The following is a 21786-nucleotide window of genomic DNA, read 5'->3' as shown; positions in this document are numbered from 1 at the left end:
GCAACCAAGCTCCCCTGGCATCTTCAAAAGCCTCGCCGTCCTGGAAGCTGAAGAAAGACTGATGTACAATTCCAACTCCGGGAGATTTGGAAAGAGAAGTGAACGGCCGGAATCCAGACAGATGCTTTGCCTGTCGATGACCTCGGTCTCTGAGCGGGGCCTGAGCAGTGAGGAAGACATCCGTAAGGGCTCTGGGCCTGGATGCTAACGGGAGGTTGGTGGGTCGAGCCTACCATCTTTTCTTTGGAAGAAAGATCTGGTGGTTTGTTTCCCGTAAGTGTTACAGCCCCGGAAGCCCCGTGGGGGCAGTTCTGCTCCACCCTCGAGGGTCACTGTCAGTCTACTTGTCTGCACGGGTGGTTTTAACCAAGTCTGTTGGTGTCGCTCCTGGATTTTGATTGTTATATTGTGATTGTCTAAGGAACCCACCAGCTGCTTCCTAGGCGAGAGGGGAGGCTGTCTGCTCCCATGAAGAGTCCCAGCCTGACCGAGCAGGGGTGGGGTCCCTGGGTTCCAGGGCTTCCCTAGGAGCATCTGCTTGCTTGCACTTGGTGACTGACTCATAGTGAATGAAAAGGGGGCCCCGTACATATAAGAATGAGGTTCTGGTGATGTAAGTTGGTTTCGTCTGTTAGTCCTCGTGTCTGCCCTTTCCCCCCAAAAGCAGTGGTCATGATTCCCCCATCCCTTTACCCTGTCTGACCTGGCTCACCAGCCTCCCGCCTGAAACCCAACTCCTGTCAATCTTTGGTCCTCCCACGGGACACAATCACAACCATTCTTGATTGCCCCTCGGTGGACTTCAGGATCAGCCATGCTAGCGATTCACTTGCTTATTGACGGTTATTTAAAGTTCATCTCTCCTCACCTCTTCCCTGCCATCTAGAAAAGCAGACAGGGAGGAAACCGCTGCTGTGGTCCCCAGACAGCCAACTTTAACTCCACCCTCAGTGGCCTTCCTGGGGATGTGGCTCCATGCACGACCCTCTTAGTTTGCTCTCGACCCTGATGCCCCCCCTTTTTAAAAAAATCATCTTATTGGGGGCTCGTACAATTCTTATCAGAATCCATCCGTCTGTCCATTGTGTCCCGCTTTTATTTTTGACTCCAGTCGTTCGCCCGAAGTAAATGGCAGAGCTGAGACTTGACCTTAGAAGGTCCGGTGTCTGTCATGTGGGGTCACAGAGAGTCAGAATGGACTCAAGACACGCGATCTCAACAGCAAGCCTAAGAGAAAGAAACGTGGAGATTGGGCTGCCCGGGGCAGTAGCCACTGACCGCCGGGGTGGCTGGTCCCCACTGGCAAGTGCTCTCACTGCCAGATCCCCAGGGATGGTGTAGACCGTGTCAGAACAAGATGGAAAAGATGTCACCTATATAGCCCCCCTCCCTGCGAAGGGGATGAATGATGGAAATGTGGGTGAAGGGAGACAAATAATAACAATAAATACTTGATCGAGGATACAGGCGCGGGGGAGGGGGAAAAGAGGAGCTGATACCAAGAGCTCAAGCAGAAAATGTCTTGGAAATGATGATGGCAGCATATGTGCAAGTATGCTCGGTACAATAGATGTATGGAGTGTTAAATGAGCTGGAGGAGCCCCAATAAAATGATGGGGGAAAAGACAAAAGGGGGGACGGACAACAGAAAAGTGGGTGAAGGGAGACGCCAGATAGGACAAGACATGACAATAATAATTTATAAATTATCAAGGGTTCATGAGGGAGGGGGGAGCAAGGAGGGAGGGGAAAACTGAGGAACTGATGCCAGGGGCTTGGGTGGAGAGCAAATGTTTTGAGAATGATGAGGGCAATGAGTGTATGATGTATGTATGGATTGTGATAAGAGTTGTATGAGTCTCTAATAAAATGATTTCAAAAAAGACAAAAGTGGGGGAAGGGAGAGAAAAAAAAGAGCTGGTACTGAGGGCTCATTAGAAAGTAAATGTCAAGAAGAGAATGAAGGCAACACATGTACAAACATGCCCGATTCAATCAATGTATGGATTGTGATAAAGAGTTGTACGAACCCCCAATAAAATGATTTTAAAAAGAAAAAGACGTCACGTTTTATATTGATAGCATTGACATGATGTTTATTTAAATACGTGAAATATATTCTTCTAAAAATAATACATAAAATAGTTATCCTAGAATTAAAGACGCTATTGTTAAGGTTAGTAAGACTGGTGTTATCTCTCTTCCTTTTGCTTTGAAAAATGAGGCTCCCGGGCCATGTGCAGGGCGCCGTGAGACGGGCTTTCTTTCCCTGCTCCGAGGGCTCCAGGCTGTAGTCGGTGCTTTTTGCGGCTGTTTGAAATCAGGCTGACTCATTTCTATCCCAGGCTCCTTTCTTTCCCACAATTGAGGTTGGGATTTTTTTGTTTTGTTTTAATACTTTTATTGGGGGCTCTTAAATCTCTTATCACAATCCATTTATCCAGTGTGTCCAGCACATTTGCACTTATGCCGCCATCATCCTTTTCAAAGCATTCTCTTCCCACTTGAGCCCCTGATATCAGCTCCCCATTTCTTCTTCCTCCCTCCCCAACCTGCCACCTGTCATGAACACTTGATAAGTTATAGATTATTATTTTCGGATCTTACATCATCCTGTGTCATACCTTACCCACTTTTCTGTTATTTGTCCCCCTGGGAGGGGGTTCTAGATTGATCCTTATGATTGATTCCCCCCTTTTCTCCCCACCCTCCCCTAGTCTTTGTGGTGTCTCTACTCTCATTGTTGGCCCTGGGGGTTTATCTATCCTTGATTCCCTGTGTTGTGGGCTCTATCTGTAGCAGTGTGCATGCTCTGGTCTAATCTGATTTATAAGGCAAATTTGAGGTCATGATGGTGGGGGGAAGGAAGCACCAAAGAACTAGAGGAAAGTTGTGCGTTTTATCTGTGCTATACTACACCCTGACTGGCTCATCTCTTCCCTGTGACCCCTCTGTGAGGGGGTGGCCAATTGTCTACAGATGGGCATTGGGTCTCCACTCCATGCCCCCCCATTCACTTTGGTTATGGTATTATCCCGGGTCTTAGCACAGTTAAGTTTTTAAAAAAATAAATTAAGCTATAGCTATGTGCCAGGTACAAGGGGGCTTCCAAAAGTTTGTGGGAAATGGGATTAAAAGGTAATGACACTCTGACGCTCTTCATGGGAACCCTGGTGGTGCCGTGCCCTGAGCCCAGGGCAGCAGGTGAAGCCCAGCAGCCATTTGGAGGGAGAGGGATGGGGCCGTCTGCTTCCATAAGACATACGGCCTTCAAAGCCCTCTGGGGCCGTTCTGCTTGGTGCCAGAGTGTCACAGTGAGTCAAGTTCAAGTTTGGGGTGTGTGGGGGGTGGGGCTGAGTTTGGCTTCAGGTGCCAAGTGTTTGACTGGACATGTTACACAGATTACTTCTGTACACTGACCTGATACAGTGTCAGTGCTTGGCTCTATTTTGACACCCCAAGAATTTCAGATTCCCCTTGACTCCATATGTAATGTGCCTCCAGGTCCCTAAAGGGTCTGTGACCTGAAGACTTCCCGGTCCTAATGCAAGTGATCTCTTGCTAGGTTTAATCTTGTCCAGCGAACAGCACAGGCCTGCACGGCTCTGGCCTTCAGTCTTCGCAGGCGGTCCGAGTTCCTGGTGGCGTTAGCTGACTATTCCATTAAGTGTTTCGATACAGGTAAGAGTGACCTTCTGTTTGTCTCTCTGAAGGCCAAGAATGAAATAGATCCTTTATAAATAAAAGCCTACCTCCTTTACCATAACACAGGTATCAGCTAGCCCCGGGCCTCCACTTGTGTAGATGCAGGCGGAGGTGTCTCCTAACACTCATCCGTCGATAGGCGATGGGTGGCGTTTTTCCTGTGTCATCACTTCGTGCCCCCCCCTCCCCCAGTGACCAAGGAGCTCGTCAGCTGGATGCGGGGACATGAGTCGTCAGTATCTTCCATCTCCGTGCACGCCTCAGGCCGATACGCCATCACCACCTCCTCGGACACTGCCCAGCTCTGGGACTTGGACACCTTCCAGAGGAAAAGGAAGCTGAACATCCGCCAGTCCGTAGGCATACAGAAGGTCAGCGGGAGGGCCGCCTGGGCAGTCAGAGGGCGGGAAAGTCGCGGTTCACTTTGTCCACAGCGCCGCGTTCTTGGACCCGGGCAACAAGCAGAGCAGCCAGCAGAACCCAAGATGCTGCCCGATGCTGGAACTTAGAATTTCCTGACCAGCTTTCAGAAGTCATTTCTAACGCTATGTGATTTCCGCCTTCTTAAGGAAGATAGGTTGTTATTTAGTTCATTGGCTTTTAGTGGGTTTTTCTTTAGTAGTTTTTCTTTAGTAGTTTTATGAAAAATTTTAAACATTCAGTGAAATTGAAAGGATTTCAGTTATATATCACATCAACCCTATTAACATGCAACTGCACCATACTTGATTAAACGTCACATTTGAACATACTACGTTACAGACCAGTCTGTCTCTCTAGGAACCCTGGTGGCCTAGTGCTGGTTATATGTTGGGCTGGTAAGCACAAGGTCAGCAGTTTGAACACACCACCCAGTCCGTGGGAGAAAGGTGAGGCTTTCTGCTCCTGTGAAGACTGACAGCCTTGCAAACCCACAGAGGGCAGTTCCACCCTGTCCTGCAGGGTTGCTATGAGTTGGAATTGACAAGTTACCAGTGAATTTGTTTTATAATCCGTCTGTCTCCTTTATTCATTCTTTTTTTTTTTTTGCATTTTGCAATATGTTTAAGACATGAATATTTAAAAAAAAACAACTGTTGTTGAATTGATTCCAACTCAGCAACCGTATAGGACAGCAGAACTGCCCCATAGGGTTTTTTCCAAGGCTATAATCTTTTTAAAAAAGTTTTTATTAGGTTTATTTTATTATTATTAATTTTAATCATTTTATTGGATCGTATAATGCTTATCACAATCCATACATAAATCCATAGTGTCAAGCACATTTGTTGCCACCATTATTCTCAAAATATTTGCTTTCTACTTGAGCCCTAGGCATCAGTTTCTTATTTTTCCCCACCCTCTCCATTCTCCCCTCCCTCATGAACCCTTGATAATTTTTGTCATTATTTTTTTGTCATGACTTAAACTGTCTGACATCTCCCTTCACCCACTTTTCTGTTTGTCCTCCAGAGAGGAGGTTATATGTAGATCTTTGTAATAGATTCCCCCTTTCTATCCCACCCGCCCGGTATCACCACTCTTACCACTGGTCCTGAGGGGTTCATCTGTCCTGGATTCCCTTTGTTTCTAGTTCCTATCTGTACCAGTGTACATCCTCCGGTCCATTCAGATTTGTAAGGTAAAATTTGGATCATGATAGTGGTGGGGAGAAACCATTTAAGAACTAGAGGAAAGTTGTATGTTTTATTGTTGCTACCCTGCACCCTGACAGGCTTGTCTCCTCCCCATGACCCTTCTGTAAGGGGATATTCAGTTGCCCCTTTGGGTCCCCACTCTGCACTCCCCTTCATTCACAATGATTTGATTTTTTTGTTTTTTGATGCCTGATACCTCATCCCTTTAACACCTTGTGATCGCACTGGCTGGTGTGCTTCTTCCTTGTGGGCTTTGATGCTTCTGAGCCAGATGGCCGCTTGTTTGTCTTCAAGCCTTTAAGACCCCAGATGCTATATCTTTTGACAGCCGGGTTCCATCAGCTTTCTTCACCACATTTGCTTATGCACCCGTTTGTCTTCAGCGATCGTGTCAGAAAGGTGAGCATCACGGAATGAAAAGCGATAATCTTTACCAAAGCAGACCGGCATGTTTCCCTCCCACCAAGCAGCTGGTGGATTTGAACTGCCACTGTTTCCATGACTAGCTGAGCGCTGAAATGCTATGACATCATTTTCAAGCCCCAAACAAAACTCACTGCCATCGAGTTGATTCTGACATACTGACTCGATAGGACAGGGTAGAACTGCCCTGTGGGTGTCAAGACTAACTCTTTACAGAAGTAGAAAGCCTTGTCTTTCTCCCTTAGAGCCGCTGGTGGTTTTGAACTGCTGACCTTGTAGTTAGCAGCCCAAATGAGAACCACTGTCCTGCCAGGGCTCCCTTTGACTGTGCATTCCCCATCAATGCTAAGTTCCATATTTGCTCTTCTATACTTTTATAGGATGAAATGTGCATATTCCAGTATTCATTTGTTCCGTTTCAACGGATGCATTTAAAGAAACCCAAACCTTCTGCCATCATGTGGGTTGCGAGTCACAGAGACCCCGTAGGGGAGGGCAGAACTGCCCCATCGAGTGTCTACAGCTGCAATCGTCACAGAAACAGACTGCACGTCTTCCTCTCCCACCGCCGCGATGGGTTTCAAACCACTGACCTTCAGGTTGACAGCCAAGTGTAGCCGCTGTGCCACCCTGCGTCATTCCAGAAAGTGTGGTCAGTCTCCCATCAGCCACGGCTCCAAGGAAACCCACCCTTTTATTTCTGCTTTTACAGTTTGATTGGTACATAATCCACGTGCAAGGGCTTCTCCCCCAAAAAAGGGAAGAGACCTCCACACATGGAGCCATTTGCTCTGAGTCAGTGCACCCAGTGGCGTTGCCTGGGAAGGTTCTCTCTGGTCACAGGGAATTTTTCCCTAAAAGTGGTTTTGCTGGAACCTTGTTTTCTGTGATGACTTTGCGGCTGTGACATTTTGTTTCCTGCTCAGGGAAGACTGCTGCAGGAACTCCTGCGATGCTGACTACAGCTTACAAGGGCAGCGCTAGGGGAAACACAAGTGTACGAGTGATTTTCTCATTTCACAAAAGGCAAAGTGTCGATTGATGTCAAACCTCGTTCTGAAAGTCTACCAACTTCCCGAATGGACCAAAATGTGGACAGAATTTGTGCACCAGTGCGCAAAGACCGACGACAGATCATTGAAGAGGTGGGGAAGTTATCTGAACTATCATGGAACTCCGTGCAGTGACTGGATCGTGGAGCTCCGTGCAGGGAATGGATCGTGGAGCTCCGTGCAGTGACTGGATCGTGGAGCTCCGTGCAGTGAATGGATCGTGGAGCTCCGTGCAGGGAATGGATCGTGGAGCTCCGTGCAGGGAATGGATCGTGGAGCTCCGTGCAGGGAATGGATCGTGGAGCTCTGTGCAGGGAATGGTATCAGAAGAATCAGGGATGAGAAGGGTCGCTGTGAAATGTGAGCCTCGGGTTCTGACCAGGAGAAAAGCGTTGAGTGGAAATGTGCCGTGCTTTCAAAGCGCAGCTCTGAAGTGACCCAGACGTTTTCCCAAGGTCATTACTGGTGACGTGACATGGTGCTATTCTTAGGACCCTGAAAGCAAGCCTCAATCACGCCAGAGGAAGACGTGTCGTCACCTCACCCAAAGAAGGCTCTTCAAGTGAAATTAAAGATCAAGACAATGCTCATTTGTTTTTTTAAGTGAGGAGGATTTTAAAAAGTGGCTTTTTTTAGGGGGTTACCCCCTTGTATCATACAATTCAATAGTTCAGTCATATCAAGAATAATTGTATAATCATTAAAATCAATTTTAGAACATTTTATTTCTTATTTTAGAGTTAAGTGGCCTTTAAAATGAGTTGAGTATTCACATTCAGTTCTAGTGTTCCCTCCCTCTCCGAATTCATTGTTTACTCCCAAAATACCCTTACCCTCCCTATCCCCCTGCCCCACCCCTAGATTCCCTATAACCCTCTATAAAACCTTCCTATATATCTCTGCATCACAAACTGAAAAAAAAACCAGAAACAATAAAATAAATGAAGTGGTAAGGAAAAATAATAATATAAACATAAAACTATAAATAATGAATAAGGAAGAAAAGACCACCATCAATATTTAAAAAGCCAGGGAAGAAAATTTTTGTCATGGAACAAGAAAGAAATATTTGCATCTGGAATAAAATCAGGTTGGGTCAAAGGGAGGTCAGCTGAGCAAGCATCAAGTTCCACCCAGCATAATCAAGATTACAATGATCTATGTCTGATAATAAGGCTGTTCGAGAGTCCAGCTTGTGGCTAGAGGGGATCTGCCAGCAACGCAGTCTGACTAGATGCTCTGTGGATGGGTCTTGGGCACCCACTGTCCTCCATAGGCTTCTGTGAATTGGGTGTTCACAATTGTAGCTCTGATATTTTTCCCTTCGTGATATTTGGATTGTATTGTCAACTTTGGATCACACAGCTGGTGTGCTTCTTCCATTTGGACTTAGTTGACGCCTCGCTTAGATGGCTGCTAGTTTGAATACAAGCCTTTAAGAGCCCAGACACTACTTACCCCGTTTGATAGCCGGGCACCGTCTGCTTTCTTCACCACACTTTGTCATAGCACCCTTAACTTCAGAGACTGTTTCATGAAGGTGAGTCTTGTCAGTTCAAATAAATGACAGCCACTCTAATGTCCTGAAATGTAGCAGCGTCTTTATTCAGTGAGCTGGGCTACCGAGAAACCAAAGTTTCCCCTCATAGTAACCCTGAGTGGACTTCTCAGTCTATCTTTAAAGGCCAAAGACTCATTGATCACCTGTCAAGGATTCAAGCAAGCCAGAACAGAAGCATAAAGCAAATTAATGGATTAATTTTAACTTCAAGATGAGCAAGCATGCATTTCAAGGTACATTCCTTGGCCCAAAAGAAACAAAACCAAAATTTATTATAACATCCTGGGTACCATAAAAAGGTTATCATAGAAGAAACAGTACTAAGATTGATTATAACATGACAAGATCGACTACTCCATTCAGATTGCAACGTCAAAGGAAACACTACTGAAAATAATTAAAACCAAGGACATATGGAAGAATAGCCGAAACTAATTGTAGAGTCCTGAACCTGGAACATGGGAGTCCATTCTACAATTCATCACCAGTAGACACTTTCCCGTAAGGGGAGGGAGAGCGGGCAGGTTGCCCAGCAGTCAACTTTCTGAGATGGGAGGGAGGAACGGGAAAGTCACTTAGCAGCTCCCAACAAGGGAGCGTGTCTGGCTAGTCTGCCTCCGTGAGTGTCCAGCAGGGCTGTGCCAGCCCTGGGGCTAGACTTCAGCAAGAGCCCAGAATCCGTCTGCTTGTCCAGGGGATGTGCACAGCTCCGCCTTCCTTTGGTGGTCGACTGAGGACAAAGTCAAAACCCTTTCAGACCAACTACCTCAACAACGGCAACAAGCAAACAAACAGACACAAAAAACACACAAGCACCCTGAAGGCAGGAAAGCAAACCCTACAGAAATGAAGAAGCACAGCCTTGTCCCTCACCCCCGGGGAATGAAGGCGGCGATGGCACTGACCACATCATCAGTGACACAGCACTCCGTGCACTGTGGGTGGAGTCTGTGAGTACACTTCCACCTTGAGCCTGCACCCAGGAGTTGTGGCCCTGCACAGTTCCATCTCCCAACTGCATTGAGCTCTGTTTACCCTGCGTGTGGGGATTGGTGCCAGGGAGAAACTTCCTGGATCAATTCTTCCAAGGGCACCCCCTGCCCGGCAGATCAAAACCTGTCATGTCACTGTCATTTGAGGTACCAAATATATGGTGATTCTGGATCCCTTTCCGTTGGACACCCACCAAGCCGGGAGTTCCTCCCAAGGTCCGATGACTGCCACTCCCACTGTCCTGGAGTAGACACTGTGCTTCCTCTCCCATCCGAGTATCCCAGTCCCCAATCCAAGGGTGCTGGCAACTTCCAGCATGGCTCAGTTCATTCAGCAGGGTCTCTTTGTTAAATACTTCTAGTGGAGGCCCTGGGAAACCCACTCATATTTCTGATACACAGACTTCTTCACTCCGCAGAGTACCTTTGAGACCTTCCCCAGCCGGTTGGATTAGTAGACTATTCTTTTTTAAAGATGATTAGTAGTTGTCCCCAGTATGAGAGGGCTGTAAAAAAAAAGTTCGTGGAAGGATAGAATTAAAAGGTGATGGAATTTTTCCACAAACTTTCTGAAGCTACTTCATATACTGTACCACCATTTTTTTTAAGCTACTTCGTTTGTCTTTTAAGATATAATGTATTTTTCTATTTACTTGGCCAGATGCCACTCTGAGGGGTGTCTTTGAGTTCCCAGGTGATTGCGTGTGTCTTTTGCTCTGGTAATATTCCATGTGCAGCATTGCTGTTGATTTCTTGGGTACTAGCATGAGTAGATGGCAGTACATGCCAGCAACAAGTGTCATTGGCCATCTACCTGAGTCATTGGAAAGAGATCAGTGTTGTCGCCAGCACATCCATTAGGAATTGCGGCCAAATGTCTTACTAGTTCGTTCCTTCTTTAATTGCCTCAGTGCTTAAATTGAATTTTAACTTTCAAAAGAAGGACGTCTTGGGAGTTGACACCACAGTGGGGACCGTTATGAAACAATGACACAAACGCCATCTGCTCTTTTTACTGTGAAATTAAAGTCAGTGCACGCTGGGCCAGGGCCAGTTCTACCCCGATCGGCCCTTGAGACAGTTCAGTGTAGAAATGAGGGTTCCAGGTGTTGGTGCCACGAGAACAGAATGAAATTAGCAAATGCAGGTATATGGAAAAGAATCCGAGTCTTCAGGTAAGGAGCCCTGGTAGTGTCATGGTGAAGTGTGGGGTTGTGATCCTCGTGGTCAGCAGTTCAAAACCACCAGCAGCTCCTCAGGGGAAAGCCTGGGCCTTCCGCTCAGTCTTGAGCAGAACAAGTTACAGGCAGTGCGTTTGGCTTTGAGAGCCTTAAGTTAAAAGGGAGCCCTGCTGGCACAAAGGTTAAGCACATGCTGCTAACCAATCCCAAGACCAGCTGTTCGAATCCACCCAATGGCTCTCCAGGAACAAAGCCTTGCTGATCAGTCCCAGAAAAGATGACAGCTGAGGCAGTTGTTATTTGTCTTGTAGAGAGTCACTGTGAGTCAGAATCTGATATTCGTCACAAGGCATGTTTAGATACATACTGAACATCACACACACACAAAACCAATTCACTGCCATTGAGTCCATACTGACTCATCGTGACCCTATAGGACAGGGTAGAACTGCACCTGTGAGTTTCCGAGTCTCCCAAAGAGCGTCTGGTGGGTTTGAACCTCCAACTTTGCGGGTTGCCAGTCCAGGGCTTAATCTCTCCAAAGCCCGTCGCTTCATGGGCTTGTATGGGGGATGCTTAGTAAAAGTGCCTGCTGCCGTTTCAGTTGTCCTTAATGTGGCCTACACTGTGACAGCTGTCTCGGTGCAGTAAAACATGATCTTAAAGAGCTTTTGTGTAAACCTTGTGCCCCTTTTCTTTTGAACGACATTATTTAGACATACAATTCTTTAATGGCAGTACAGGAATTAAAAAATAAAACACCAAAAATTGTAAAAATAAAACACCGATTTATTTATAATAACATTTGGTAGTAAAATCTGATCTGACTTCAATTCGTTTGGCAGCAAAGCCTGAGCTAAGAACATGAGGCTGAAATAGTAACTTGTTTTAGAATGGGGTGTTGCCCCTCCTAAGCCCCCTAGTGTTTCTCCATAGTATTACAGTATTACATAGTACGCCCTCTAGAACCTTTCTGATACTGGAATTCAGCATCCAGAAGGGCATCTGGTCCAGAGGGTTTCTGATACGGAGCTGTGGGGCATTGGAGTTCATAGGCTTTTAAAGAACTGACCACCATGAGCTCTCCCCACTAATTTTTGTACAGAGCAATAGAATTAAATAGTACTAACAGTAATATGTATTCATTGCCTAGTCCTTTGTGGAATCACTTTTAAGTGTATGTAATTCTAAATGGTAGACACTATTACCCGCATTTGTCGAGTGAAGTTCAAAATCTGTACCTAACTTTCCAGTGCTGCATAGCTTATAAAATTTCAGCCAAGCCTGTCAAGCCTTGGTCGCCCGCTGGGATCAACAGGCAGCGTTCGTAAATCCTGATGCTCTTGTTGACTCTCGGAGAGCGGAGATTCAGCTCTTTTGTAAGCAAGTTTGGAGTGCCTAAATCTGCTCTTTAATTGCCGTGTTGCGTGTGTATTGAAAAGGCCTTGTAATAAAAGAACATGTGCAATAAAGGGGGCGTCGTTGCTGATAGGTGCCCTCGAGTCCCTGCCCACCCACCGCGACTCCATGCCCAACGGGACAAATCCCTGCCCAGGCCCGCGCCAACCCCACAAGTGCTGCTGTGCTTGAGCCCGTTGCAGCCGCCATGCCAGTCCATCCGCCCCTGCACTGTACCAAAGCATGACGCCTTCTCCGGGGACTGGTGTCCCTGACCCCGTGTCGAAAGTCCATGAGATGAAGTCGTGCCGTCCTTGCCTCATAATTGCAATCAGGCGTACTTCTCGCAAGACAGATCCGTGTGTCCCTTAAGCAGTCCGTGGTGCTCTGACCATTCTTCTCCAGCTCACGATTCAATGCATCGGTTCTTGTTCCGTCTTCTGTAGTCAGTGTCCCGACTTTCACGTGCATCGGAGGGAACCCAAAATGCCACGGCTGGGTCTGGCGCACCTCAGTCCTCAAAATAGCGCCCTTGCTTCCCAGGGCTCAAGAAGGTCCTGTGTAACAGGTCTCCCTAATGCGCTGTGTCTCTGGACCTCTTGACTGCACCTTCCCTGAGCATTGACTTGGATCCAAGAAAACAAAATCCTTGACAGCTTCAGCCTTTTCTCCGTTGATCATGATGCCACCTACTGGTCCGGTTCCGAGGAGTCGGGTCTTCCTTACATCGGGTGGGAATCCATATTGAGGGTTGTAATCCTTGGTCTTCATCAGCAAGCGCTTCAAGTCCTCCTCACTTTCAGCAGGCAAGAAGGGAGTTGTTCATTACTGAACCTAATTCACGTGGCCTCTGTATACTTAATTGTTACCAAGTTGTACATTTGGCCTTTACCAAGGTAATAGTATTCTTAAGTATAAATGTTGAGAAGTGCTCATGTATAAATCGGTTGAGCTGGAAAGCCTGATTGATCTTCTGTAAGGAAAAACTATAGACCCACCAAAGAACCCAAACCTGCCTCCCAGTGACTTGCAGTGACCCTGCGGGCAGACTCAACCTACCCCATAGAATCCCTAGGATGTACATTTGATGGAAGCCAAACTGTCCATCTTTTTCCTGCTGAATGGCTGGTGGTTCAATCTGCCAACCTTTACCTTTGCCGCTGAGCACTTTAACCCCTGCCATACCAGGGGCCCTCCCCCTGACCCCCCCAGCCCCTGAAAAAGCACATCATACTTTGGAAGTGCTGCTTCTGAAGGTTTTCCTAAACTCATTCCATTTGTCAGGATTTGACACTATGTAAATCATAATGATATGATTCATTAGGAACAATTTTATAATCATTGAAATCCAGTAATTAAAATCACAAATCTAGTAATGAATAATCATGTTGGCAATAATCTATCACAGTTCTTTCCCTAAAATAGCACTTGGGGCTCATTAGCTTCTAAGCTTGTTGCTTCGTTCCCTCGGGAATAAGCTTTATTACTTTTCTGGAAAAGGAACGGCTAATTATAATAAAAATGTTCTTAAGTCGCTTTTTTGTTGTCCTCGGATTTGAAGCAGTGCTGCGATGCACACGTCATACATGCAATGTAAACTATCAACTGCCAGCCCCGCCGGAAAGCTCGAGCCTATTCCTTGGGAACTCTCTCCAGAGTCGGCCTTTGGCAGAGTCACCAAGGGCAGAGGGGCAGCCGGGCTGCTGCTGTGCGCAGTTTCTCTGCCTTGATCCGGAGTGGATCTCCGGGTTTAACCAGTCGGCTCGGTGTGCACTCTCTCTGCGGGTCGGCTGTGCACAGAAAAGGGCCGAGCGCTGTGGGCTGAGCACGGGACCCAGGAGGTTTTTACACGGATGACACACGAAGGTGACACACAGGCAAACGAAGAGCTTAGGAGAAAATATTGGTCAATGTCAACTCCTAACGAGAGGGCACCTCTCGGTGCAAATGCCACTGAAAGTGGAAATTGGGAGGCAGAGTGATGTCGCTGTCAATGTTACTGCTGTCCGTTTCCCTGGCCGTCGTCTATCAAAGATGAGCGTATGTTTTGAAGTTTTATAAATAGTGCTTAGCAAGCCTTTCTCTGGAGCACTGTGATGACTGTTTCCAAAGCATCGCGTTGGCTCTGGAGTAGATGCGGGAGGCTTTGGGGAAGATGTTAAAGGCTTTGGGGGTCTGGTACCTTCGTCCTCAGTAACCAGCCTTCCCCGCCGCAGAGTCGCGCGGCCGGGCCCTGAGGGTTTTCAACTGTACCCCTACTGCCACAGTGTCTGCATGAGGAATATCACTGATGAACCCTATTGATGCTTGTGTCTAGAGTGTGTGCACGTGCCCGCGTGGGTGTGCGTTTCAGAGCATTAGCTAGACACGGAGTTAAACTTTCACGTGTGTTCCTTCGTCCTTGATGAATTGCCGTGTTTGTTATGGTCTTCAGTTCTTTTTCATTTGAAAATATTTCCCATCTCTCTTTCATTTTCGAAAAAATAATCAGTATTTATTGCAAGCCTACTTGTTCTCTTCTCCAGCATAAGAAGTGGTCATTTTCAAAGAGAAAGGTCGCCTACTTGGTGTCGTTTAATATCTAGACCCCCAGCCGCTGTTCGGGAGAGAGGCGGGTCCGTCTGCCTCCGTGCAGCTGTCTGTCCTGCAGGGCCACTCGGGGACCGTGGACGCACGGGCGCACGGTGGCCGCAAGCTCCCGAGTGAACCGTAACTTCCTCTTCTCCCTCATTAGGTGTTCTTTCTGCCCTTAAGTAATACCATCCTCAGCTGTTTCAAAGATAACTCCGTCTTCGCCTGGGAATGTGATACGCTCCTTTGCAAGTATCAACTGCCAGCCCCGCCGGAAAGCTCGAGCCTGTTGTACAAAGTGTTTGCTGTGACCAGGTAATGGGCATTTTAAAACACAGCGTTTTAGGAACTTGGACTGCAGATGAAATTTCACACATCTTCATTCAGTGCCTTGTTTTCGTTGTGGGAAGAGGCTTCTGTTAGACTTTCTTGTGAACAACTCACAGCTCACATACACACACACACACACATACACACACACACACACACACACACACACACACACACACACTGTTAATACTCTTATCTCAGTCCAAATAGCCTCGTAGTTGGTTTCCCTGTCTCCACTCTTATTTCCCAAAGTCAGTCTCTGCACCACAGGTAGAGCGATCTTTTTAAGTCAGTGGTTCTCAGCCTTCCTAACACCACCACCCTTTCATACAGTTCCTCCAACCATAACATTATCTTCGTTGCTACTTCATCACTGTCATTTTGCCACTGCGATGAGTCGGGTGACCCCCAGGCTGAGCACCGCTGTTTTACATCAGTGAGTTAGAGCAAGGCACTGCCGTACTTCAACCCCTCCAAAGGCTTGCCACTGCACGTGCAATAAAACCCACGCACCCCCATATCCCAGGAGGCCTTCCGGACCCTTTGGTGCTGACAGCCAGGGTGCTGGCTACCAGGGTCTTGTCTCAGGCTTCCCATGACTGCCTTGTGATTGGTCATCTGGCTGTCGGCAAGTCCTGCTGTCCACCTCCCCCTCACTTTCTGGTGTCCTATAGAACTGACGCCCAGCTGAGGGCAAGCCCACGTGACTTTGCTTTCCTGCAGAATGAGAGTCCACAGGAGCAGCGAGTTTACCTGTCGCTCCTGACTGCGTCCCTCCCCCGGCATCTGGAGTGAGCCCTGGAGGATCGCAGACACTTTTAAGGGGCTGGTTGCATAAAGGAGCAGTGGCCTTGCCGTGCAAGTCAGGACACCTGCATTCATCAGCCACTCTTCGTACCTTGCCAGCGTCATGAGCTCTCCTCGAGTTGGAGGAAAAATGCTGGGCTTTTGTTTTTTCACAAAGCAACCCAGTACCAATTCAGTAGAGGCGTGTGTAAAATCTGGAAAGCCGAGATCTTGCTTTGCAACGTAAATGCTACTCGGGAAAGTGCCGATGAAGTCCTCCAACATAAGTGGTTGCCAGTCTGGTGCCGCTGGAGACAGGCACAGGCCGTCACTCAGAAGGCCTGCTAGGTATGCGTAGCCAGGGAGCATGGCCGCCATCCCAGAGGGGCTGTCTCCTCTGGGATCATTTCAACTGATCTGACCTGCGGACCCTTTTGTTACGCAGAGACGGCCGAGTCCTAGCCGCTGGGGGCAAGTCGAACCATCTTCATCTGTGGTGCTTGGAAGCTAAGCAGCTCTTTCGAATCATCCAGATGCCGACTAAAGTCCGGGCCATTCGACACCTGGAATTTCTTCCTGATAACTTCGACGCTGGTTCTAATCAGGTCAGTGAGAAAACAGCGGGGCGGTGTGCTCTGTGAGAAGGCTGCCATCCGTTTGTAACAGCCTAGCTCCTGGGCGCCCAGGGCCACAGTCTCGTGTCATTGGGCACCACATAGAAGACCACAAAGACAGGGTTCTGACTCCAGCTTTGGAGAGTAGCGGCGGGTCTTAGGAGCCGTGAGCAGCAGTGACTGATCCCTCTCAACCCGGAGCAGCAATAAGCAAAGACTGAAGGAAACCGTTCATGTAAAGGATTAGTGGGCCATGGGAGCCCCAGCCACACTGCCATAGCTCTGGATCACAATAGAAGATCCAGGCTTACTAGTGTCTTAGAGACTGATGGCCCCCCCCCCAACCCCCACAAGGGCATGGCCCTTCGATACCCTCAAGCCTGGCACTGAACTCACCCCGATGGCTCAGCTCCAGCCAACAAGCACACCAAGAGAACAAGCACACCAGGGAGCTATGTGCTCACTGGACTGATCAGCTGCATGACACCAGGAGGTTGGCCTTTGCCCAGGGCCTGACGGTCAGAAACCCTGGTGGCACAGTGCTTACCTGTTAGGCTGCGAACCACAAGGCCAGCAGTTCAAGAGCACTAGACACTCGGAGGGAGGAAGATGCGGTTTTCTACTCCAGTAGAGTTAGCATCTCAGAAACCCACAGCGGCAGCCCTGCCCTTTCCTCTGGGCTCACCGTCAGAGGGCATGGTCTCAATGGCAGCGAGAGAGAGATTTCAGAAGGCAGGAAGGGACGAGAAAGAAGGATGAAGTGAAGTGACAAGCACAGGAGGAAATAGGAGAAGTGCCTACTGCGTTATGGGGCTTGTAATCAGTGTCACAAAGCAAAGTACGTGTGAGTTGTTGAATGCAAAACCCAGTTGCTCTGGAAACTTTCACCCAAATCACAGTAATACAGTAAGGAAAGTAAAATATCGTACTGCTTACTTACACCCCGACTCTTAAAAAGGGATTTGAAACTACTTATAATATTCTATTTTTGTGAAGAGTCAAATTGAGAAAATTCCAGTCTTGTATTATACCTACGAATGACAATTTATCCTTTTAATAAAATCAATATACCCTAAGTTGATGTCAGAATTCATGGTTCACAGGCTGCTGGTGGTGGAGTGGTTACGCATTGGGCTGCTAATTGCGAGGTCCGTAGTTCGAAACCACAAGCCACTCTTTGGGAGAAAGCCGAGGCTTTCTACTGCACTCTTGCACAGAGTTCCGTCTCGGAAACTCCCGGAGGCGGTTCTAATGGACTCCACGTGGCCGGGAGTGTTGGCGTGGTTTCTTCACCGGAGTCTTTGCCAGGATGTTTCGGAGATGGGAAGGAAGGTGTCCCTCTCCTACAAATGACGGCACTACAGCTTAAAAGCAGGGTCGCCGTGCATGTGTGTGGTACGTCCACTACATTGTCTGGATAGGTAACGGGTGAACCGTGAACACGCATGAAAAAGCAGATGTGAAGTCAGCACCTGTCTCCCATTAGCCTGGGTGCTCACCCCCGCCCCTGCCCCGGGCCCACTGTCTCCAGAGACCAGGGGTCTCAGCCTTCCTCACATCGCGACCCTTTCATACAGTTCCTCATGTTGTGGTTCCCCCACCACCCAACCATCGAATTGTTATCTTTGCTACTTCATCACTGTCATTTTGTTAGTGTTACAAACCGGGCGACCCCTGTGAAAGGAGTCTCGACCCACAGGTTGCGCACCGCTGCTCTGGAGACTTCCACAGCTCCTCACCTTGCAGTTGGTCACGTCATTTTCCCCTGCCGAGAACTTCTGTTCTCCAGAGCTACGTGGTGGTTTGTCTTGCTTTTAAAGCCAGTCCTCCACCGCCCTGCCACTGCCTCCAGTCCCTTTCCGTGGCAAAGAGCACCGCACAGCAACACTCTGCTCAGCTCACTCACACGTCTGACCTGTGGGCACGGTTCCCAGACTTGGCGACAGCGGCATAAGCACCTATGATACTGACAAGTTGTGCCCAGTCACCCTCAGGGGTCGCAGCGGCTGCAGAGGAGAGCGGTGGAGACCCACAGCCTGCCTTTCAGAAGCTGGCTTCTCAGCTGGTCCCCAGTGGGCCCTTCTCAGCCACCCTGTGGTGCTGCCCCCCGGCCACTAGCCCTGGAGAAGGAACCCGTGTGTGGAGATGGCCAAGGGCTTGATTTGCTTAAATTCTCTTTTTAATTTTTCATGGCCCTGCTGGGTGGTTTTGAACCACCGACCTTGTCGTTTTAGAGCCAGACTTAAGATGGGCCTGAGCAAGGCAGGCCTATGGGAGCCATAAGCCAAAAACCATAAGCCCCTGCCCTCAAGTCAATGCCGCCCCAATAGGACAGGATAGAACTGCCCCAGTGAGTTTCCGAGACTTCAACTCCGTAGGGGAGTAGAAAGCCTTGCCTTTCCTATGGGGCAGCTGGTGGTTCAAACTGCTGACCTTGTGGTTAGAAGCCCAGTGACTAGCCACTGTGCCACCCAAGAGCCACGGCGAGGGAGTTAAAATCCTGTGGGACCCGCTGACCTCCTCCCTCAACAGCATCACAAAACGCATGCCTGAGAGGGCTGCAGACAGCTTATGGGCCAAAAATCCCATTATCTCTCAGTCCCATTTCCCACGAGCTTTTTGAAGCCCTTCCCGTGGGAATGTGTCTGTGTGTAGTCTGGCCTGCAGACACGTGCCTTGCGTATTCTCATAGATTGTTTCTCTCTCCTCTTAGGTTCTTGGAGTGCTGAGTCAAGATGGAATTATGAGATTCATCAATATACAGACTTGTAAGCTTCTCTTTGAAATTGGGAGTCTTGATGAGGGAATTACCTCCTCGGCAATTAGTCCGCATGGACGGTACATTGCATCCATTATGGAAAACGGGAGTGTGAATGTATACTCCGTTCAGGCTCTCACCCAAGAAATAAATAAGGTAAGGGATCGAATAAGAAACACACTTTATTATTAATTTTTAAATAATATCCTTTTATTTTTAAATTTTTAATAACAGCCTTTAAAAAATCATTTTATTGGGGGCTCGTACAACTCTTATCACAATCCATACATCCATCCATTGTGTCAAGCACACTTGTACATGTGTCGCCATCATCATTCTCAAAACATTTGCTTTCTACTTGAGCCCTTGGCATCAGCTCCTCATTTTCCCCCCCCTCCCTGCTCTCCCTCCTTCATAAATCCTTGATAATGTATAAATTATTATTATTTTGTCCTGTCTTACACTGTCTGATGTCTCCCTTCACCCACTTTTCTGTGCAGGAGGGTGGAGGGAAGGTGGGGTAGAAACGGGGAGCCGATCACGAGGATCTGGGGGACGGACAACAGCCGTTTTTTTACCAGCATCCAAGCATCAGTAATAGCATCTGCATGATTCTGTTACTGCTTTAGCGCTGCCTCTGGTTTCTGGAGGGTTCTCCTGCTCTCCCCCCCAGAGCCGCCTGTCCTGCCTTGGTTTCTCCCCTTGGCTTCAGCAGCTGCCGTGCTCAAGGCTGTCTGCTCGATGTCCTTGCCCCTTTCCAGGCGCCAGTCACGGTCTTGTCCCCAGGGAGGCCCTCACTCCCAGGTTCTGCATTTCTGTCACGCACTTTCTTCACACCTTGAGCCAAGGGAGCCTGGAATTATGGGGCAGCTCCTCCCCCCTGATCCCCGCCCCCCACCCCACCCCACCACACACAGCCAGGCCTGGACTGGGTCAAGCTGAAATGTCTGTCTGGGCTGCCTGTCCTCCACCCCCATGCCGGTCCCCCTCGGGCGCCCCCATGAGCTCCTCAGGATGAAGGGATTGAAGCAGACTTGCCCAGCGTAGCCCTGGGCCCCCCCCTGCCCCCAGCTGGCGGTGGTTCTGTGTCCCATTTTCTCCAAGAATGCTCTCATCATCGTCTCTGAGATTGCGCCTTTGCACTGGCCTGTCGCATTCGGTTCAGAGGCTGCTGCCAGGCTCTCACGGTGCCCTCAGCTGGTCTACTCTACCCACGGGGCTCCGTGCCTGTGCTGTGACTCCCCTCAGGGCCCAGCAGGCCATCGTCATTTCTGCATCCATGACACGAGAGGAGCCGACACATGGAACTCAGCACTGATAAGCCCCTTAGGAACAGTCTTGGGAATAGCGATATCATGAGGGAAGGGGATGGCTGGGGAGGGGGGAAGGGGAGAAAGGAGGACCCCTTCAGTGTCTTTCTTACTGTTTCAGAATCTACAAATGACCAGGTCCTTACTTTTTTTTAATAATTATTTTATTTATTAAGTCATTTTATTGGGGGCTCATTAGGCCCTTATAACCATCCATCCATCCACTGTGTTAAGCACATTTGTGCATTTGTTGCCATCATTGTTTAAAAAAAATAAAATAAAGCCGGCCCCGAAATCCCCCGGGTCTTGAGGCGTATGGAACCTCAAGATCTCTGTCATAATGGAAACAAAAAAACTGATTGGTAAACCGCTTCAACCAGCAAGACCTGTTCGTCATCTGACTTCTCCACCTGTGTAAGACCAATGGAATGCAAGCCTTTCCTCGAGGTCTTAATGAAAAGCCGCAACATCAGTCTCCAGTTAAGAAAGAAAGAATTAAATACAGTAGAGATTTCCTGTTGAAGCTCTCAAGTGTTTCCATCTGCAGAATAAAACCAGACTTTCTGCCTGATCATCCCATTGTACTTCAAAAACCAGAAAACAACCAAAGTTTTAATTAGCATTTTAAGAACAGACAAATTTGAAGATACAGAATTATTTGTTTTATATTTTGGACACCGACAAATGAAGTGGATCTAGTAACAATAACTGCAACGAATTGGCTATCCAATTTATTTTTAATGTTGATGGTTGACTATTTGGTTTTTCCTAAAATGAGAAAGATATTTTAAGCTATAAGGAATTTTCTAATCAGTTTCAGCTTTGCAGGCAGTTACCTGAATAAATATGGAAGTGACACTGGAAAGTAAAAATTTTGTTAGTGAAGTGAGAAGACTGTGTAATTTGCATGCTACTTGCAATTCTTTTTCTTTTTCATCACTTGTAATAATGGAATGGAAAAGCAAGCTGTAAAGATTCTCAAATATAAAGTATTTACTACAACATAAAAAAAAAATAAAGCCGTTCAGAAGGTATGGCAAGTCAGGTCCGATCTCAAACTCCAACCTTTGAGAGACTGCACTGGGCGGGAGAGGGAGAGCATGGCCCTCAAGCTAGGGGAGACAGGAATTAGAACAGAAATGTAAATGAAAATGGATCAGAAAGGGTGCAGTCAGCGGATGAGCCTGCGGTACTTCAAGGGCATTTGGAGCTCTTCGAGCCCCCTGGCCCTCTCTGCTCATTTCCTTTGAGCCAAAGAATGATACACAGAGTATTATTCACGGAGCAAAGGGTGTCGTAAATTCCTTCACCTTTTTAAGTCAGGTGACGGTTTCCTTCTCTGGTTGCTGGGCCCCATAAACATGAGGGTTTGGGGTCTCCAGTCCCGCTCTCTGACCCATCGCTGAAGCTGTGGGCACATTGCTACTCGGATCGATGGGCTTCAGCAAAGTCAGCTGGCAGGAGCTGC

The 21786-nt window shown here is 48.0% G+C and overlaps 1 protein-coding gene and 1 pseudogene across 1 annotated transcript in view; both read left to right on the top strand.

Moving 5' to 3' along the window:
• TBC1D31 (TBC1 domain family member 31) overlaps positions 1 to 21786 on the top strand; it is a 51642-nt gene that overhangs the window by 3669 nt on the left and 26187 nt on the right. The window contains exons 3-7 of the mRNA XM_075549310.1: positions 3566 to 3681; positions 3898 to 4076; positions 14684 to 14835; positions 16082 to 16241; positions 18964 to 19164. Of these exons, the coding sequence (XP_075405425.1) occupies positions 3566 to 3681; positions 3898 to 4076; positions 14684 to 14835; positions 16082 to 16241; positions 18964 to 19164 (808 nt within the window). The remainder of the gene's footprint in view (positions 1 to 3565; positions 3682 to 3897; positions 4077 to 14683; positions 14836 to 16081; positions 16242 to 18963; positions 19165 to 21786) is intronic.
• Positions 20659 to 20938, top strand: LOC142448472 (uncharacterized protein C8orf88 pseudogene; annotated as a pseudogene).

Source organism: Tenrec ecaudatus, chromosome 5 (genome assembly GCF_050624435.1).
Source record: "Tenrec ecaudatus isolate mTenEca1 chromosome 5, mTenEca1.hap1, whole genome shotgun sequence".
NCBI classification, from domain to species: Eukaryota; Metazoa; Chordata; class Mammalia; order Afrosoricida; family Tenrecidae; genus Tenrec; species Tenrec ecaudatus.
Note: the sequence above shows the minus strand (reverse complement) of the source record. Positions and strands in the feature narration are given on the sequence as shown.